General features: G+C 43.0%; 1 protein-coding gene across 3 annotated transcripts in view; it reads right to left on the bottom strand.

Annotated features, from left to right (window-relative positions):
• ZSWIM8 (zinc finger SWIM-type containing 8) overlaps positions 1-19,553 on the bottom strand; it is a 127,474-nt gene extending 107,921 nt beyond the window's left edge. For all 3 annotated transcript variants that reach the window (XM_038409733.2, XM_038409734.2, XM_043519639.1), the window contains exon 1: positions 19,372-19,553. In XM_038409733.2, the coding sequence (XP_038265661.1) occupies positions 19,372-19,549 (178 nt within the window). In that variant the 5' untranslated portion in view covers positions 19,550-19,553. The remainder of the gene's footprint in view (positions 1-19,371) is intronic.
• Positions 19,554-21,385: the final 1,832 nt, after the last annotated feature.

Genomic DNA, 21,385 nt, shown 5'->3' with positions numbered 1-21,385 from the left:
AGAGATCTCATATCTTCCATTTTCTCCAGCCCTTCAGCTGTCTGTCCACTAAACAATCCATCTCCTTCAAACAGAAGATCCTCAATTCTGATCCTTGTCTCAGGAGGAAGACCGACCTATCTCAGCAAAGCAGGCCTTCTTAAAGAAATAAACAGTCTATTGCTCTGGCTGAAGCAGCTGACGAGTCAGATGTAGCCCACAACTGATACTTAGCAGCATTCTGTCCTTATATCAAAAGAGCATTTGCTAATTTTCTGTTCTCCTCAGGCAGAATATTCAAGACAGACATCTTTCCCTGCAGATGATATTGATATCTCAACATTACAACTTGACAGCTCGCTATTCTCATGCCTAAAGTGGCTGAAGAAAATATCTTTCTTTCAAAAACATCCAGTCTCTTCCAGTCTTTATTAGGAGTAGAATTAACTCGAGCACTCTGATCTGTGCATCGCAGCCTCTATCACCAGTTAATTGGGAGAAGAGTGAGTATGAAACACAGCAAGACCTTCCTGAGGAAACTAGTCCAGTTTATCAGCCTATTTTAGCATAGGCTGAGCTGAGGAGGAAGCAATCCAAATAGTTTTTGCTGGTTGACAGTCCTTCCAATAATGGAAGTATAACTTTGTCAAGTAGCTCCTCCTAAAATATCAAATACAGGATGTGAAGATTCCTCAACATGAATCAAAGGAATCTATAACGTCCTTGTCATCTGACTAACTAGTTGACGGAAGAGCATCGCACCATATGAAGGTGATGAAGCCAAACCCCTACCCTTTCATTTGGAGAAGTTAAGTACCCAGAGTCTGGATCTGACTCTTGAATCTTCATTATTCATTCTTCCTCAGACAAACATCTGTTACAAATGTAGAAGATCTAGCAGAACTTTGATGGATTACTGGATCCAGCTCCTTTGGATCCAAAGCTTTAATCCCTTCACAGTATCAAGTCAGCGAAGGTGTATTAATATACATTGGAATTTCCTGATGAGATACAGAATGCCAATGAGACATCCTAAACCAAGCAGTGGATTGCTGCTCCAGCCAGAACTCCACACACTGAAAATATCTTTGCCCATACAGATACAGAACAAGTAACTAAGTCTGCTTATAAGATTTCTTCTTCAGATTCATTTTCTGATCCAGACCCATTCTTGTTTCAGAGGGAACTGAAGACAGTAACCTTCTATGACGAAGGAAGGATATGGAGATAAACCTTTTTCCTGGAGAGCCAAAAGGAGTCTTTGAATTACAAAAAATAGTCTAACCTTATTTATCCTCCTCCATGTCTCTGGAGGACTACCTATTTGAATAGATGCCAGTAAAATCTCAGCGACACACATGCATTCACTAGCAACCAAGACAGACCCAGAGCCAATTGACAAATCTGTGCCATAAACATTGTTGCGCTATCTGGAGTGGCTCTGAACTGTGAGTGCTAATCTCCGATCGGACTGTCAAAAAAACAGGGCAGACACCCCAAACTAGGGGTATAGTTTATAATTAGATTTCACCATGCCAGTAACAAATGTGAACTCCTGGATCACTATATTAGTTTTACCACTGAGTCACAGACAGTCCCCTTAAGACTCTCCCGCATATCTTACCACCCAGACAAACTGGACTTAGTGATAATGGTTACATAAACCAAAAGTCACACCATTTCAGGTTCCCAAACCAAAAGGGTAGGTCACTTACCCCCAGATCAATTGGTACTCTGGATCTTACCTTACCAAAGACAATGCTGGTAGCCAATTCTCTAACTAAAAATTTATTAGCTAAGAAGAAATGAGAGTTATTGAAAGGCTAAAGCAGGTAAAATACATTAACGGGTGAGTCTATGTTTGTAAGTCCACAATGACAGCAGAGATGTAGTAATCTGCTAGTTTTCCATAAATCTCTCGGGGTTACCCAGAATAACTTTGGTGATTTCTATCTTGCATCTGGCACGCTTCCCTGGGAGTATCCAATAGTTCAGAGATGAAGGATCTTTCCTTGACTCCATATTTTATAACTTCTTCATACAGAACATTAGCTGACACCTTGTACCCACATGGGCCTTCCTTTGTTGGTTGTGAATGAGGAATGAAGACAGTCTAAATTCCCATTGTGAACTCAATGGTCCTTGCTTTGAAGTTAGCACTGTTTTTTGAGGAGTAATATAGCTACAGAGATATGTACAATGCATATGCCTGCCATTACATAAGAATAGATAAGCAAGAACAATACATGTAACATTCCATTAGTTTTCATGAAGTTCTAACACCTAAATACAGTCTTCATTAACACACCTTTGATCCAAGGTTATTTAATTACAGGGTACACAGAATGTAGAAGTAATGTAATAGCAAACTACAGGCGAAAAGAATCAACATCTTTGATCTGCATCAGCATACGAGTGAATTAGTTTGAACCTATACTAACACTTAATATTCACATACAGGTGAATTCTTCGAGACTCTGACATATACTGGCATCTGGCCTGTCAGCATCACAACCATCATCCATAGCAGTACCAGGTCCTTGGAGCCTCAGTATTTGGAGTCATATCCTCAGCCTACATAACAGGTTGTTTCATCTTCTCTTTTTGATCCAGCTCTTCTGTATCCAAAACAATCGGATCTGAAGAGTGTCTCCTGATTTTAGACTGAGTCTCCTTACTGGGGCCAGGTTCTTTAAATACACCCAGACTTGGTGAGCCTTTTTTTGCATAGATGGCCTCTTAACAAGGAGGCTGACACCAACAAGGATAGAGTCTTTGCAGTCACCTTGTTCTACTCTTGTGGATTGGGCCTAGAGACAAGAGTCTGATAACACTAGGTACTGTATGTATGGAGTAGTCTTGATCTTTGGATCCTTTCCTCTACCAGATTCCTTAGTACTCGGTGCCAAAGATGAGGATTGACTTTTCCTTCCTCCATACTTGCTCAGACTATGGCAGTCTCCAAGACTTCTTGGAGGTTTGCGGTCTCTCAATTCCAGTCAACTGTGCTGACAGAGCTTTCTGGAGTAAAATGGCCTGAAGCCTCTTCTGTCTTTCCTTCTTCACCTCACATCATGAAGGTCAAGCAAAGCAAACATTTCCTTCACTCAAAACATGATAAACATCTTGCACGTGTATCAGACACCAGAAACACAGCTGGACATGAAATGCATCTCTTAAATCTGGGCTTTTTTGTCTTCAGTTATGCCATCTTGGCACCAAAGACTTTTCTAAGTTAAATCTAAAATTATAACGAACTAAACTAACTAGTAATTGCGAGGATCTGGCAGTATTCCAGAACAGCTCCACTTTCGTTCAGCCAGTCATGGTTGGAAGGAAATGAGGCAGCTGGAGCACCATCCCCTTTTATACCTTGGCCCAGAAACATTTGACGTTTACTGAGGGAAAGGATAAGAAAGGCATTGAAGCCCAAGTTCTACTGCTCAGGCTGTACCAGTCAGAGCATCCCATGAGTGATAATATGCAGAGGACGCTCAGAAAAGAATGAGATTTAGGTGAGAGAGTGGAATAGTACCCCAAGAGAGGAGAAATATCACTTTGAATATTTAAATTAGTCTGGAGAAAGCACGAAAATTCTAATCCCTTGCACTGGCCTCCAGGGGATGAACCAGATGAAATTCTGTAAATTAGGGATAAGACTATTCAGAAAGTTGCCTAGTCCAACCAAAGGTGATTTTCTTTAGGTAAGAAGAAAATTAGATGGTGGAAGGATTAGTCTACTTGATAGGCATCACTTAACAGAAAACACACATTACTGAGAACAGGTTTCAGAGTAGCAGCCACGTTAGTCTGTATCTGCAAAAAGAAAATGAGTACTTGTGGCACCTTAGAGACTAAAATTTATTTGAGCGTAAGCTTTCGTGAGCTACAGCTTACACTCACAAAAGCTTATGGTCAAATAAATGTTAGTCTCTAAGGTGCCACAAGTACTCATTTTCTTATTACTGAGAACAGTAAGTCCAACATACGGAAAAAATAAAGGATGAAGATGCCATAAAGTCACACTCAGTATTCACAGATTCAGCAAAATTTTCCTTAGCACATTTACTTCAAGGAAGAGTCTGGTTCTCTCATACAAATAGACAAGATGCCACTGAGAATGGTTTGACCACACATTGGTATTGTTTTCATTAATATATTTAAAAAGAGGACAGATGGTAAGTTGGCTATATTTACTGTTAAGGCTGTCTCACTTTTTCCATTCCTTGGCTAGATCTCCAACCTTGAAGACATGCCTACCCCCTCCCCAAATCACAAGTCTAGCAGACAGAGTCACAATTAACTCTTTACAGTAGTTTATTGGTGGGAAGTCAAGTAATAACCACTGATAAATTAGATTTGGGAACACTAGCCCTTTTAGTTCTTGCAATTCCAGTGCAATATTTATCTCTTACCAAGATTTCTGAAAGAAGGGGCATGACCATGATATATGCAGAAGGAGTTTCAATATTGCACATCACTGCACAGGAGATGGAGCAAGAACTTGTGATTCCAGTTTTTCCCCACCCAATTCTTGTTTTTCATCTTTTCCATCTGGAAGTCATGCAGGATGGATGGACTATGTCATTAAGATTCTCATTTCATATACTTGGAAATTCTGGATAAAGTTCCTTTTGTAACATCATCTCCTTACAGCCTTCATTTTACTTTATAGTCCATAATAGGTCATGGAATTCCTACATTCTTTTCAGTGGGACTTTTTTTTTTTTTTTTTTTTAAACTTCTCTCCCCAGTTTTCTCCCCCCACTGCATTGTGGCATCTAACTCTTCCCTTATACCATTTCTTGTTCCAAAAATCCCACATTATTTCTTTCCTGTGTTATTCCCTTAATCTCCCCATTTCCCCCCACAGTCACTTACAAAGAGGAGCTAGGAAACTTTACCATACACCTGATAGAGAACTAAACCCAGACAAAAGAATGATACAAGATATTGGACCATCTAGAAGTAGTGTCCAGATCCCCTCCCCACTTCAACTGGGAAAGAGGCTGGAATTCCACTCTAAGAGCCTATCCCTAGATTGTAGTTGAAGCTCCATCTTCTGTGGCAAGTGTGTTAACAGGGAGAAGCACATTACCTCTGTCAGTGTTCTCTATCCTACCCCAGAGCCTCAAGGCTACTACAAGCAGATGTCAGACTAGCAGCCGTGTTAGTCTGTATTCGCAAAAAGAAAAGGAGTACTTGTGGCACCTTAGAGACTAAAATTTATTTGAGCATAAGCTTTCGTGAGCTACAGCTCACTTCATCATATCCAAGATGCAACTGCTATTCTACCCATCCCTCACTTCCATTTTTGGATCTTGCCAAGCTTTAGGAGTTCACCTAGGAAAGTGCATAAGCTGGGCATATAATATTTTCAACCGCACCTGGCTCCCAACAGCTCTAGGTTGGGAAACTGTGTCATTCACAAAGTTTTCTACAGCACTTTTCCTTGGAGCATAACTGGACACTGCCTTAATTTTGGAATCTACATTTGCCTCATGTCTTAAATTTCCAGCGGCTGATAGCCAGATAAACTGACTTAAAGCGCAGCCAAGTTTTTGGGCAGTAATAGGAAACCATTTCCTGGCTGAGCCAGTGAAATATTTTTGCAATGAAAATCGTAAGCACTTAATTTTAAATGCAAGTATTTCATTGGCTCAGATGACTCAATTTCCTTTCACATCCCCTAAACTTTAAACAGCTGATAAAATTATTGACTCCTCCTAATTTCCTGTGACCTGGAGAATTTAGAAACTCCTCAGAGCCCTGGATCTATTCAGCAACTTAAGGCTTTTGGAAGATATAAAGAAATCAGCTGAAAGCTTTGCCAAAATAGTGCTTATGCTTTAAAATTAATTTGACTTTTCCTAATTTAAACTGTTTGATTACAAAATGTTCTTGTTTGAATTTTTTTTAGTGCGGTCATCTAAAAGCCAAGATAAAGTTGCTAGGCTGTCTCTAAGTTCTAACAAGCAGTTTGCTTCTGCAAAATGTCCTAATGCTTTACAGAAAAGTGTGCTTAGAGAGGTCAGAAAATCTAAAAAAGGAGTACTTGTGGCACCTTAGAGACTAACAAATTTATTTGAGCATAAGCTTTCGTGAGCTACAGCTCACTTTATCAGATGCAATACTTAGGGCTTTTAACACAAAGTACTAAAAGCACTATATAGTCATTAGCTAATTAAGCCTCACAAAACATATGTGAGGTGGGTAAATAAGTATGGCTATTTTACTATTCAGGAAACTGAGAAAAAAGCAACTCATCCAAGACCACAAGTCTGGTGAGAACCAGGGCCTCGACTGCCACCCATTTCTCCAGAGCACAGTGCTTCACAAGAAAATTTAGATTATGTATAACATGCTTTATCAAAACAAGACCCAGTACTATTTTGATAATAATTGTATCAATATTCTGTGTATATTCTCTTTAAAAATGTTAAAGATCAATTCAATCAAAGGAAAGACTATTTAATCTAATCTATTTGATAAAATGTGTGCCATTCATTTTGGGTCGGGGGGGTTGGAAAGGGATGAATGGGTTAAGGTGGTTTCAACTAAAATTGCAACATTTGCTTTTTTACCAAGACAAACAGTTTAAGTAACTTTTATAATTGGATTTTAGGCTTAAACAGATTTCAGTATTTGTGTGAAATGAGTTGTAAGTTTTTAATTACTATAATAGCCCTTGAAATCATACTAAAAAGACATTCCTACCTACACTTCAAGCACCAAAAGATAAATCAGTTTTGACTGTTAAGATAGGCTACTTCTGAGATATGGAGAGACGAAAAAAAAGCCTCATAAAACTCTTTGAACCAAGTTAACACTGGAAATCCAAGATATTTGTACTATTTCTCCAAGTCTTCATAAAAATACCCACCCTCTGATAAGACACCATGAAATGTCACGATATTTATAACATGAAACAAATGAGCGAGAGAGTCCAAGTGCAAGAAAAATCAAGCTTATAATAGAAAGCTAGCTTCAATATGAACTATAATGTGTCTCATCATGATCAGCTCAGGTAGTGGCCTTCCCAGATCTCCCAGGAATACCCAGGTGTCATCCGCACAATTGTTCTGGGGAGCACTCATTGATCCTTCCTGTGCACTTTTCTCATTTCTTCAATTTTGCTGCAAATCTTCCAGTGGCTTCATATTCCTTTTTAACATTTTGCTTGTTTGATTATCTTTCTGTTTGTAGCACTGTTGTAGCTGTGCTGGTACCAGGATATGAAAGAGACAACATAGGTGAGGGAATATCTTTTATTGAACCAACTTCTGTTGGTGGAAGGGACAAGCTTTACAGAGCGCTTTGTCCAATCTGGAGAAAGTAACCAGAGCATCTGAGCTAAATACAAGGCAGGACAGATTGTTTAGCATAGGGGTTTAATACATGCTGTAGGAGACTACTTAAAATGAAGAGGGCAATTAAGGGTTAGCAGACAACAGGGTACATTGCACATTACTGTAATGAGCTGTAAAAAGAGCGTCTCTGCTAAATCCACGGTTTTTAGTGTCCAGCAGAGTTATGAATTTAAGCTCTGAGGCCTGTCTTTTAAAAGTGTTGTGCAGGTTTCCTTTGAGGATCAGGACTAAGAGGTCAGATATTGAACAAAAATATGTGAAAAGTGTTCACTCACAGGTGATGGGATGTTTTTGCCTTTTATCATTTTCCTGTGCGAGTTCATTCGAGAGTGTGGTGATTGCCTGGTTTCACCCACATAGCTGTTGTTGTTGGGACATTTAGTGCACAGGATGAGATACACCCTATACTGCGATAGGCACATGTAGGACCCATGGATCTTGAAAGGTGCATTGTGGAGGGTATTGAACATCGTAGCAGTGGAGATACGTCTGCAGGTTTTTAATCTGTTATTCTGGTAGGGTCTGGTGCTGCTTTGAGCTGGTGGGTCCTGCTCTGTGGGGAGCCTGCTTCTGATGATGAGTTTGGAGAGGTTGGGAGGTTGTCTGAAGGCCAGACGAGGGAGTTTGGGAAAGATTTATTTCAGGATGCAGTCCTCCTCAAGTATGAGTTGTAATTGTTTTGTGATACCACATTTGGGTTCCAGTGAGAGGTGGTCAGGGACAACTAAGGGTGAGCAAAAAAGAAAAGGAGTACTTGTGACACCTTAGAGACTAACAAATTTATTTGAGCATAAGCTTTCGTGAGCTACAGCTCAGTTCATCGGATGCATTCGTAAGTGAAGGGTGAGCAGTTAGCGGGTCCCGTTCCTGCCCGTCCATACTGAAGCAGGTTCTATTATGCGAGCTCTCTCTCTGGTGGAGTGTCCTTATTTAGTGAAAGCAGTTTAAAATATGTTTAGGTGTGTACTCCAGAGCTTGTGTGTATCTTTTTTCCACAGCAAACTAGTAAAAATACTATCATCCAGCACCCAGGAACAATCAAAAACCTAGTATGGACTAGAGACTAATCAGTAGTATTACATAACATCAACGCCAACAACCTACTATGAGCCTTTAGGACTGCCTTCAACTCTGAGCATATATGAAAACATGTCAGAGCATCTCAGTTTTCATTAATATCCTATACTGTAACCCTTAATTATACATATATTTTAAAAAGAAACCCTAGACATCATAGCGGCCCATATGCCTCAGCTCAGTGATACTGAATAGCTGTTTTCATATGGTACGTTTCAGAGTAGCAGCCGTGTTAGTCTGTATTCGCAAAAAGAAAAGGAGTACTGGTGGCACCTATTATGCTCTAATAAATTTGTTAGTCTCTAAGGTGCCACAAGTACTCCTTTTCTTTTTTTATATGGTACGTCAGTATTTCAGGAAAAAAACACTTTGAATATTTAAGTCATTATACTAAGCATGCATTTGCTGACACATTAAGGTAACTACAATATGGTTATTAAACCACACCTTAAGAACAAAGCGATCCACACACTAACTATTTTTCTCAGTGAGGTAGTGCAAAGCTGCATGTCCCTCCTCAGTCTTTCCACTACTGACACGAAAGCCTTTTCTGTAGCTACCTGGTAAGTGGAACAGCCTTTACTTCTCAAATCTCACCTGAAAACCTCCCTTGCTTTGCCTTCCTAATTCCTCTGTTTAACTAAAGCATTCTGGGAGGCATAGCTTGCATGAAAAATGTACAAATAAGTAACGTTTCCCTGTAAACAGTTTATGTAACATCATCTTCTGGTTTTGTTGCTCTTCTTCAAACTGAACTGGAGTTCCAAAGTTATAAATTGTCACAGTATGTTGCATTTGACCACTGGCTGTTGAAGCAGATTACATTCACCACATTTGAACCAGAGACAGCGCAAATACAGAACACAGATCTGTATAACTTGGACTACTGCCAGTTTAGTCTCATGAATCCACTAAGCCATTTTGGAGATGAGCCAAGTCTGGAAGTTTTAAAGAGCCAAATAACTGCTTTTAGGGACAGAACAATTTACATGTAACATCACTAATGATCAACTGAGAGAGTTGAAAATATTCATCTTCATTTTAGAAAGGTTAGCTGTTTTGAGAACAGGCTTAGCAAACCTAGAAGTTGAGATTCAATAAATCACTTGGGATACTCTTACATAGTAGAAGCTCTTCTCACTGCAGCAAAAGTCATGGCTTTACCACCCCCACACGGTTTTAATGGAGGGAGGAATTACATGTTCCCCATACCTATATTTGTAACCATCAGAGCAGCAGCAGGTCTTCGTTAGTTCCACACTGCTATTCTAACTGGTGACCCAGCGATGCATTGGGGGCAGGAGCTGGACGAGCTGTGGCCGTGACAGCAATATAATTGGTTTCTCCTTGCTCTCCATGCCCACAGCACCAGATCATACCAGTGGCCCAACAGAATGAAACTGACAAAGATAACACCGTTTCTGCTGTTACCAATGGGAAACGAGCTACGCCCAGGAGCATAGGTTAAATACAGTAACTCCTCACTTAACGATGTAGTTATGTTCCTGAAAATTGCGACTTTAAGTGAAACAATGTTAAGCGAATCCAATTTTCCCATAAGAATTAATGTAAATAGGGGGGTTAGGTTCCAGGGAATTTTTTTTTTTGCCAGACAAAAGACACACACACACACACACACACACTAAGTTTTAAACAAACAATTTAATACTGTATACAGCAATGATGATTGGGAAGCTTGGTTGAGGTGGTGAAGTCAGAGGGTAGGATATTTCCCAGGGGGATGCCTTACTGCTAAATGATGAATTAGCAAATGACTGAGCCCTCAAGGGTTAATTCATTGTTAATGTAGCCTCACACTCTACAAGGCAGCAGGAATGGAGGGAGAGGAGACAGCATGGCAGACAGAGACACACACACTGTGTGCGTGTGCGTGAGAAATGCGCATTTCCCTTTTAAGTATGCTGACCCACTCTTAAGTACACTGCCTTGTTAAGTTAATCAGCAAGCTGAGACCACAGCTGCTGCCCGGAAGCTCCCTCCATCCTGAGCCCTGTCCTGTGTCCCCCTGCTCTATGGAGATGGGGTAAGCGGGGAGCAGGAGCAAGGGGGAGGGGAACACCCCGACATTAGTCATCTCCCCCGCACAGCAAGCAGGAGGCTCCAGAGAGCAGCTCCAAGGCAGAGGGAAGAGCAGCACATGGCTGTGGGGGGAGGGACAGCTGAACTGCTAGCAATTGATAGCCTGCTGAGCGCCTGCCGCACAGGAAACTTAGGGAGCTGCCGGTCCACTCTGGTTCCAACCCCCAACACCTATCTGCAAGGTGCTGCTATTCCTGCAAGCAGTGGACAAAGCAGGCAGCTGCCAAATGAGGTCATAAGGGAGCATCGCACAACTTTAAACGAGCATGTTCCCTAACTGATCAGCAACAAAACAATGTTAACTGGGATGACTTTAAGTGAGGAGTTACTGTAAGTATATGCCAAACAAAGAAGGTAGAAAGGGAAGGAACAGAAAATAGAAGGGGGCTTAGCAGCAAATCAGAGTTTAGGACCAAACACAGATCCACATCCCCTGGGGTAAAACAGCCTTGCACTCAGTCCCTAGAAGGAAAGGTGCGATTACTATAATTCTTTTGGAAACTCAGGCTGACAGACACATCTATGTTCTCCAATCCTCCAGCAATCAGAGGGTCTCTACAAGGCATGTGGATGAGGATAGATATTAAGTAGTAAAAGGGAATCCAGAAAGACCTCTGAATAAAAAGGTGAGAGAAATTCCAAACCAAGGCAAAGACAGGAAACAACAAGACACTAGTGAAAGAAAGGGAATCAAAATGTGTAATTTTAGGGGGAGGGTTATATCTGAGTGTTTCCAATGTCCACCCAATGGTAGTTAGTAGAAAAAAAAGTCAAACCTCTCCCCACTAAACTTTTATGATCTCATTCCTGTTCTCATTCTTGGGAGAGAGAGAGAGCAACACACACATTAAATGGTCTCAAGGGAGCCTGGAAATAATTACTTCGGGCTTCTAAAGTGGGTGGGGAGTATAATGCAGGTGAAGAGGCAGGCATATGCTTTAGATAGTTATTCACCTAATAGGAAAAGACTCTAAAAGATGAAGATATCACTGGGTATCGTCTGAATCACAAAAGCAAAATGCTGAGTTTGGGAAAGAACTCTGTGTTGCTTCTGTGGCCCACATTTCTGCACTGAAGATTATTATTACAGTAATTGTAAAACAGTGGTGTTACTTTAGTGTCCAGGGAATCTAGTCATAAACCAAACCCCCCAGTTCTAGGCACACTACAAACACGAAAAAAACAATCCTGACAAAATAATACCCAATGCCTCACTTATAGTCTCTCCAGTGGTGGTGATTCCATAACCTCCCCATACAACTTATTCCATAGTTGCAATTATTCTAATAATCCACGAACTGTTTCCTAATTAACTTTCATTTACCTTGCTGCTATTTAAAGAGCCACTGACACCTGCAATACCCACCACAAAACAGGTGAAACAACATTCCCTGGGTTGACTGATAGTCTAGAGCAATGTTTCTTAACCTTTTTGATACCAGGGACCAGCCTGTTGCCTTCCTAAACTGTGTCAGAGAGATCTCAGGAACTGGCGCCAGTCCATGGACCATTTTTTGAGAAACACTGGTCTAGAGAAGTCTACATACACTAGCATCTGAGTCCTCCCCCTATCATCATCATGTGAGGAGACCTATTTTCAGCAGTATATTATCTCTCATCAGATCATGTGTTTTTGTGGTATTTTCTCTAGTTTTTAAAGGGTTTACTTTACTTCTTTACAGGAAACTTTTGCTAAGTGTTTATATGTGGCTTTTGCACTCTGGCCACCAGGTTTTTAACAGTTGTTCTGTTAATATATTTGGGAGCAGTAGTGCATTATAATGTTTGCAGTTCTATATGGGCAGATTTGTTTAACCATTTCGGACATGTTGAGCAGGTGTGTTGTATCTTGTGTGTTCTATATGCATAAAGACTGGGTTACTTGCAAAAACCCCTCTTCCCACAACACAAAATAGAAATAGTAAGTTCAGGCCATGCAACAAACTAGTAAAAAGCTGCACCACAGCAGCAGGCTATGCAGTGCATATTTTAAATATCACCAACCCCAAGTTTTTCTACATCTGTATATAGTACACCACAGACAATACCTCAGATACCTCAATAGACTTCTCCAGTTTGGAGAGTAGTAAAACATAAGGGGCAGCACATGAACTTCAGAAAAGAACACTACAAGTTTCTGTTGCTACTTTTAGGTACTTAGTGTTTGACCTATGATTAATTTTAATATGTTGCATGTTTTACAGGAAGACTTTGTAGCAGAATGAGGGGCTGTTGCTCTCTGGATCCCATTAATTCTTTCTGTCCTTATTAACTAATGAAAATTAGGCCTTGTCTACACTGCCACTTTACAGCGCTGAAACTTTCTTGCTCAGAGGTGTGAAAAAACCACCCCTTGAGCGCTGCAAGTTTCAGTGCTGTAAAGTGGCAGTGTAGACAGTGCACCAGTGCTGGGAGCCGTGCTCCCAAGGCTGATAGCTACTCCCCTCGTGGGAGTGGGGTTTTTTTTACAGCACTGGGAGACCTCTGTCTCAGCACAGGTGCCGCAACTACACAGCCACATTAAAGCACTGCCGAAGACATATCCTTAGTCACTGTCCTCTCTACATCGCATTTTACAAATTTAGACACTGTTCTGTCTATCACTGGGTCTTTTCTCTAAACTGATCATGCCCCCAGCCTTCCCGGAGTGGTGTCTGCCAAACCTTCTAGTGTTCTAGATGCTCTGCACTATCTCATTCCAGTTTGATTTTAAGCTTATTTTAAACAAATTAAAAGGTCTATGATGAGACCACTGAGGTCCTTGTTAAACCTATTAGAAAATAAAAAATTGCCTTGAAGCTTAAAGGGGAAGGAGGCTGGGCATAGTACTTGGATGGCTAATGGGTGGGATCAAATAATATGGGAGGGGTGGAGCTGTGAATCATTACAGGGGCTTGGTTTGCTAAATTCCATAAATTTCTCGAAGGTGGGAAAGTCATTTAATAACATGGTTCGGTGGAAAGCTGGCTAGCTCAACGTATTTTTCAGTCTTCACGGTGCTGAATTCACAAGGTGCCTGGTTTCTCAGTCCAACTGGTAAAACAGAAAGCTGCTGATCAATACCACAAACAGGCAATTACCAAACATCAGGTGTAAGATTATATCTTTTTTCACTTTCATTGACTAAGATGGAGACACTAAAAGAGGAGGGCTCAGAGTTAGAGATTTCTTTCCCAGGTGTCTGTCTGGGAGGTCTTCCCCATATATTCAAGGTACAACTGATCACCATATTTGGGGTCAGGAAGGAATTTCCCCCAGGACAGATTGGCAGAGAGCCTTGGGGTTTTTCACCTTCCTCTGCAGCATGGATCACGGATCACTTTCAGGTTTAAACTAGTGTAAATGGTGGATTCTCTAACATCAAGTGTTTAAATCATGATTTGAGGACTTCAGTACCTCAGCCAGAGGTTAGGGGACTATTACAGGAGTGGGTGGATGAGGTTCTGTGGTCTGCCGTGTGGAGGTGGTCAGAATAGATGATCATAATAGTCCCTTATGACCTGAGTCTAAGAAGTAGGAACAAGCAATTGAATGGACTGAAGTAACGAAATCAACAATTCTTCTGAAGTAAAATGTATACTATTGCCAAGAGTTGTTAAATAGCAAGTTAGAAAGGATTTTTAGTTCCTCTCAAAAGCTTTAACTACAGTGGGAATGTTTTCCTGAAATTCCCTAATGAAGTTACAGTAACTCCTCACTTAAAGTCATCCTGGTTAAACTTTGTTTTGTTGTTACATTGCTGATCAATTAGGGAACATACTCGTTTAAAATTGTGCAATGCTCCCTTATAACGTCGTTTGGCAGCCGCCTGCTTTGTCCACTGCTTGCAGAAAGAGCAGCACATTGCAGCTAACTGGTGGGGGCTTGGAACCAGGGTGGACCGGCAGCCCCCATCAGCTCCCCGCTCCCCCAAGTTCCCCACTGCCATGTGCTGCTCCTGCCCTCTGCCTTGGAGCTGCTCTCTGGAGCCTCCTTCGTACTGTGGGGGGGGGCTAATGTCAGGGTGTTCCCCTCCCCCTTGCCCCTGCTCCCCGCTTACCCCATCTCCATAGAGCAGGGGGACACACGACAGGGCTCAGGATGGAGGGAGCTTCCGGGCAGCAGCTGTGGTCTCAGCTTGCTGATTAACTTAACAAGGCAGTGTACTTAAGAGTGGATCAGCATACTTAAAGGGGAAATGCGCATCTCTCTCTCTCTCACACACACACACTCACACACACACACACACACACACACACACACTCAGAGTATGTGTGTCTCTGTCTGCCATGCTGTCTCCCCTCCCTCCATTCCTGCTGCCTTGTAGAGTGTGAGGCTACATTAACAATGAGTTAACCCTTGAGGGCTCAGTCAATTGCTAATTCATCATTTAGCAGTAAGGCATCCCCTGGGAAATATCCCACCCTCTGACTTCACCATCTCAACCAAGCTTCACAGTCATCATTGCTGTATACAGTATTAAATTGTTTAAAACTTATACTGTGTATTATATTATATAACTTATACTGTGTATTATACACACACACACACAAATATAGTCGTCTGGCAAAAAAATGTCCCGGGAACCTAACCCCCCCCCATTTACATTAATTCTTATGGGGAAATTGGATTCGCTTAACATCGTTTCACTTAAAGTCACATTTTTCAGGAACATAACTACATCGTTAAGTGAGGAATTACTGTATTACCAGTTCAGCTGAATTAATGAGTGCTAGTGTAGATTCAACAAGTACAAGCATCCATACGGGGGACAAAATGCATTCCTACTTAATGTTATTGATTCTACATCTGAAAAGAAAGCAAAAACATTGTGTGACTTTGCTGAAAATGCCATCCCAGAATACAGAGAAAGTATGACAACAAGGTCTTTTTGCCACTTGCTCATACTGAGCAATTAAAATGAGATGAGAGTTTAGCAGGTGTAATTATCCTAAATTTCTGATGTATGAGCGTTCAGTACACCTAAACATTCCTGAAAAAGCAGTACAGCTACGAGTCCTTAAATCACACTGGAGAAGTTCAAATATTCTTCCACAACCAGTCATCAGAGTAGGGAAACATGGTCTAGATTAAATCACTATAAGAGAGTGCATAACTGACTGAAAAACTGTACTCAAAGAGTAGTTACCAATGGTTCGTTATCAAACTGGGAGTAAGTATCTAGCAGAATCCCAGAGAGGTCTGTCCCAGATCCAGTGTTATTTAATATTTTCATCAATGATTTGGATAATGGAGCAAAGAGTACGCTTATAAAATATGTGGATGACACCAAGATGGGGGTTGTTGTAAGCACTTTAGAGGACAGGATTAGAGTTCACAATGACCTTGACAAATGGAGAATTGGTCTGAAATCAACAAGATGAAATTCAATAAAGGTAAATGCAAAGTACTTCACTCTGGAAGAACAAAAATCAAATGCACAAATACAAATTGGGGACTAACAGGCTAGGCAGCAGTAGTGTTGAAAAAGATCTCAGGGTTAAAGTGGATCACAAATTGAACATAAGCCAGCAATGTAATCCAGTGTTGAAAAAGGCTAATCTCATTCTGGGGTGTATTAACAGGAGTATTGTATGCAAGATACAGAAGGAAAGGAGTACCTGTGGCACCTTAGAGACTAACAAATTTATTTGAGCATAAGCTTTCGTGAGCTACAGCTCACTTCATCGGATGACGCATGAAAGCTTATGCTCAAATAAATTTGTTAGTCTCTAAGGTGCCACAAGTACTCCTTTTCTTTTTGAGAATACAGACTAACACAGCTGCTACTCTGAAACCTGTCAAAGATACAGAAGGTAATTGTTCCACTCTACTCAGCACCACTGAGACCTCAACTGGAGTACTGTGTCCAGTTTGGGGTGCCACAATAAGACAAACTGGAGGGAGTACAGAGGAGAGCAACAAAAATGATCAAAGCTTTTGAAAACCTGACCCGTGAGGAAAGGTTAAAAATAGGCACGTTTAGTCTTGAGAAAGGATGACAGGGGGAGGGGGGCTTCATAACAGTCTTCAGATATGGTAAAGGTTGTCATAAAGAGGAGAGAGATTAATTCTTCTCCATGTCCACTAAAACTAGGACCAAAAAAAAAAAAAAAAAAAAAAAAGGTAATGGACTTAATCTGCAACAAGGGAAACTTAAAAAGTTTTTCCTAATATCCAACCTAACTGTGAGGACAGTTAAGCTCTGAAATAGGCTTCTAAAGGAGGTTGTGGAATCCCATCATTTGAGGTTTTTAAGAACAAGTTAAACACACACCTGCCAGGGCTGGCCTAGGTTTACTTGGTCCTACCCCAGTGCAGGGTGCTGGATTTGATGAATTTACAGGGTCCTTTCCAGCCCTATACTTCTATGTTCAGCCTCATGGTAGGTGGATTGAGTGAGCATAAAAAGGATTGAACTAACCTGTTTCCAGTAACTCAGTGGAACTCTCAGGAAAATCCAGTCTATATTTGCTACCAACTGCCCTAATTATGCTGTGTTCTTGTGTGTGCTTTTCATTTCTTTAAATGATGTACTGCTGTGTTAGATGAATAAATATGCTTATGAAGTGAAACAGTGCATGTTTTACATTTCACAGATTAACCTGGAGTACTGCTTAGAACAGCCAGTACACACCATATGCAGAACTAACACCCTCTGAAGTTACCATCTTGTTCTCCAGAATATCAGTTTCCGTTTAAAAAGAAAAGTAAGTCTCTAGTAGTTATGGTTGCAAAGAAAACCTCAGAAATGTGAACCAAGTATAACCAGTACAGCTCTCCATGTGAATTTGCAGAAAGCCTAGAACTGTCGCTTTCAGAAAGTGTGAACTGCCCCATTCCTCTCAATAAGGCTTTAGTGATAATTTTATTTTTCATGTTAGAAAGGAGAGCGAGGATCACAGATCTGCACAATTGACTTTGAATGGCTCTCTCATTTCGGTGCCACCAGCGGATGACAACTGGGAGATATCACCACTTCTTTCTAACTCAGTCAAGAAGAAGCCATGTCAAAGTATCCTAGAAGAGCCCATGGGAATGAATATTCAAGCCCCACTGAGGGGAAGCAGAAATCAAGAGAGTCTAGCAGAACACACAATTGTATTTTGAACATCTGCACAATCTATGGTGAACACTGCCTCATTTTGGCAACTCGTGGACAGCCCTTATTTTGTGGGCAGAGTTTGAAAGAGTACCTCCATCTTTTTTTCCCTGCAATCTGACCCCTGACCCTGCATGGACCAGTCTCACACCCCTATCTTTGTAGAACTAGAGGGGACTTTCCTTTCTGCATAGGGACTTTTTCAGCTCTACAACACCTTCTCTTTCAGTGCATCAGTGTGTGCAACCAGGTTTAACGTGAAACATACAAAAACAAAAGAGCCATGTTGTCTATATGCTGCTTTGAACAGGACACTGGTGTCTCTCTCTCAATATAACGTGGCTTTGCTAGATACTTCACGGTGCTACCATTCCTTATTCATTTTACCTGGGAGTGTTCAATACTGAAACCAAAATGTATCATGACAGCAGCACCTCAAAAAAACATCCAGCCTGCACTTTCATCAGGCAAGATTTCCAAGCTCCTTTCCTTCCCCATCATTGTTCATAGCCCCATGACACTCAGCAGAGAGAGACAAAGGAGGTTAAACATCCTGGACTACTGCCAGTGTTCAAGTTCACTAAGCAGAGAAGAATTAGGCTGTCATGTGAAGATGATGGTTCAAAGTAAAATGCATTTTCTTGTCCTAATCTAATGCCAAGCGGACATTTATGCACATCACAAAACTACCATATTTCAGCACAATGTATTACAAACAACATTCTGTGTTCAGGAAGGACCCAGGCTTGGAAAAGCAGTAAGTGCCATAGTTCAGGATAGAGGTGCAGAGCTGTGGGGAGTGCAGTAATAGAAAAGCAGGTGAGGTCACACAGGTCAGAATTAATGGAGATTGACAGAGCTATGGAGGGACACAGGACAAAGAGAAATGGTGATTATGTAAGCAAGGTTGAAATAGCTCTGCTAGCATTATGCCTGGCTCTATTCAGTATGATCAGTACCTGAATTCTGAGGTAAAGTCACTTGAGACAAGTGATTTAATAGAACTGTTCAATAAAATGGTTTAATACAAATGCATGTCAGCTCAGACAAAAAGTTAGCAGCTACCACTATTTGGAAATCAGTTTCTGGAGGCTGGCACTGTATATTAAGCTTTCTCCAGCCAGAAGGGGATAACTGTCAGTAGGGCAGGAATATAATCAACTTTGGGGTGGAGCTGACACTACTGTACTAGCTCAGTCACTCCTTGCAATAAGGTCTCCATACCTGCCTGCTCCACAGCTACCACTGAAAGTTTGCTATAGGCACTAGAAGGATAAAGTGAAATACAGAAGAGTGAACATGAAAATGGATTACTGCACACAAACTGGGGGGGAAGTCTACACACAACTTCATTAGAGCGTTTCTTGTAGCAAGACAATCTTTATGTAGCAGTTTATTCAGTTAAACGCAACTGGGAGCCTGAGACTAATTATTCCCATTGAAGAATGCACCTTGCTTACTGCAACATAGGTTTTGTTTTTTTCCCCTCCAGATTCCCAAGAACAGCTTTGGCAACCATGGTCTGAGACAGAAGAGCACTACAAAAAACCCACATTACCAATCTCCTTCAATAGGCAACCATCATTGCATCCAAGTTCCTAGCACAATTTTGTGCAACCTCTACTCACAAGCTATCCCTACTAGGCAACTGATTTTGGCTCATGCCTTGGATGGTTCCAACATGTCTACGTGCTTCCCCATCCCCACATGGCCCAGAAGTTTCACTCAAATTCCCAGAACATCCCAGTGAAACTGTGCTCTCACCTTTCATTTTGACAGTAGGGGAATTGGGTCCAGCTGATTGCTTCCTCCATCCTCTCCAGTTCTGGCAAAGGCTCTCTGCCTCAGAGATGAAGGAACAAAGGGAGTCTTCCTCAAAGCGGTCAGAGTCTTCAAATGAAAACCTTTCCCCGTCCTCCCACTCCGCAAACATGAGTTCCATCACATCCAATAGACACGAGGAAAGAAAGGGACAGATCTGCTCACTCAGACAGACGGATGAACGTGACTCCAGGACAACTTTTATCAATAATTAAAAGTCCAGCTCCACTCAGGTCCCTGTACTACAACACCAGGGAAAAAACAAAGCAACAGCTGTCTCAAGCGGGGAGAGCAGGAAAGTGACATAAAATAAGGGAAACTCATAAAAATCCCAAAGATACCAAGTTCTTTAAAAAGTTTAAAAACTTTTATGTCCACAAAACATACTTAAACCCCAGGACTTGGTTAGTCCGTTGAATGATGCTTCCAGCCGTGACACAGGCATGTGTCTGACAGACACAGGAAAGTCTGAAGGTTTCAGCTGCAAGTGACCTGGAGAGTCTGATGGGGGGAAAGGGGGTGATTTGTTTCTTTTAAGTTTCACTATAAATTCAGGTCTTCCTGAGATTGTGCTTTTCTCTCACAACAAGTGCAAAAAAAAAAATTTCCCCATCACAAGAAAGATAGTGGGGGGTGGAGGTGGGACACTTCCCTGCCTTTGAATGGATGTAAAACCGCCCCTGTTCTCGCGAGGGGTCGGGATGAGGGGTGGTCCTCACGCACTGCCTAGGAGGCAGGGGGCGCGTCGCCGGTGAAGCAGCCCCAGGGCTAGGGGGAAGAGCGAAGAGAAAAGCAGCGCCTCGGGCAGGGGAAGCTTGGAGGGCTCTGCGGAGGAGCAGTGCCCGAGTCGGTGCCCGGGGGAGGAGAGGAGCCGTGTCGCTGGGGTCGGTGCCTGGGGGGAGAGAGGAAAGGAGCGGTATCCCTGGTCAGTGCCCGGAGATGGGGGGGCTGCCCAGGCGATGTTGGAGGGGAGGCGCGGTGCCCCGAGGGGGGAGAAGAAGCGGTGTCCCGGGGGTGGCTACCAGAGCGCTGGTAGCGTCTCCTGCCCCATGGGGCCGGCGGGCAAATGCGGGGGCGCCGCTCCAGCGATTGGCGGACGCGAGCGGGGAGCTGCCGCCGCCTCCCAGGGCTGGGACCGCGCGGCTCCGGGTTGCCAGTCTCTAGCGCCCCATGGCCCCGGCTCTCCGCGCAGGCTCCGCCGCAGCCCGGTCCCGGCTCCTCCCCTGGCGCAGGCAGCGGCCGGACTCCCGTCCCCGGCCGGGTAAGATGGCTCTGCGCTGCCCAGTATCGCCTGCCGACCCCCGCCAGCCGGGACCCGCTTCCGCCGCGCGGCTTCCGGCTTCCGCTCACTGCAGTCCGCCGCGCGGGCCACCGCCAGTCCCAGCATGCCACGGGGCCCGCGTGCATGCTGGGACTGGCAGTCCCCACTGGCTGGGGGAAAACGCCTCACCAGGCATTCTGGGATGTGTAGTTCCGGGCTGGGGAGGCTCACAGTGCATGCTGGGATGTGTAGTTCCTATAGGGAGGGGGCCATCACATGGCATGCTGGGATATGTAGTTCTTGTAGGAAGAGGGGGCGCTCCCCGGACATTCTGGATGTGTAGCTTCTGTAGGGTGGGAGGCGACAGATGCCGCTTTCTAATCACACAAAACCGAAGGCCCTAGCCCTGCCCCTTCCCCGAGGCCCCGCCCCTGTCCTGCCCCTTTCCTGAGGCCCCGCCCCTGCTCACAACACCCCCCCTCCCCCGTGGCTTGTTTTTCCCTATCCTCACTCACTTTCACTGGGCTGGGGCAGGAGGCTGGGGTGTGGGAGGGCTCTGGGCTGAGGGTGCTGGCTCTGGGATGGGTCCAGAGATGAGGGGCTTGGGGTTCTAGAAGGGGCTCCAGGATGGGGGGGGGCGAGGGATTCAGAGTGCAGGAAGGGGCTGCGGGTTGAGGGAGGGTTTTGGGGTGCAGG

Source organism: Dermochelys coriacea, chromosome 7, assembly GCF_009764565.3.
Source record: "Dermochelys coriacea isolate rDerCor1 chromosome 7, rDerCor1.pri.v4, whole genome shotgun sequence".
Taxonomy (NCBI): domain Eukaryota; kingdom Metazoa; phylum Chordata; order Testudines; family Dermochelyidae; genus Dermochelys; species Dermochelys coriacea.
The sequence above is the reverse complement of the archived record's forward strand: the minus strand, read 5'-3'. Positions and strand labels throughout refer to the sequence as shown.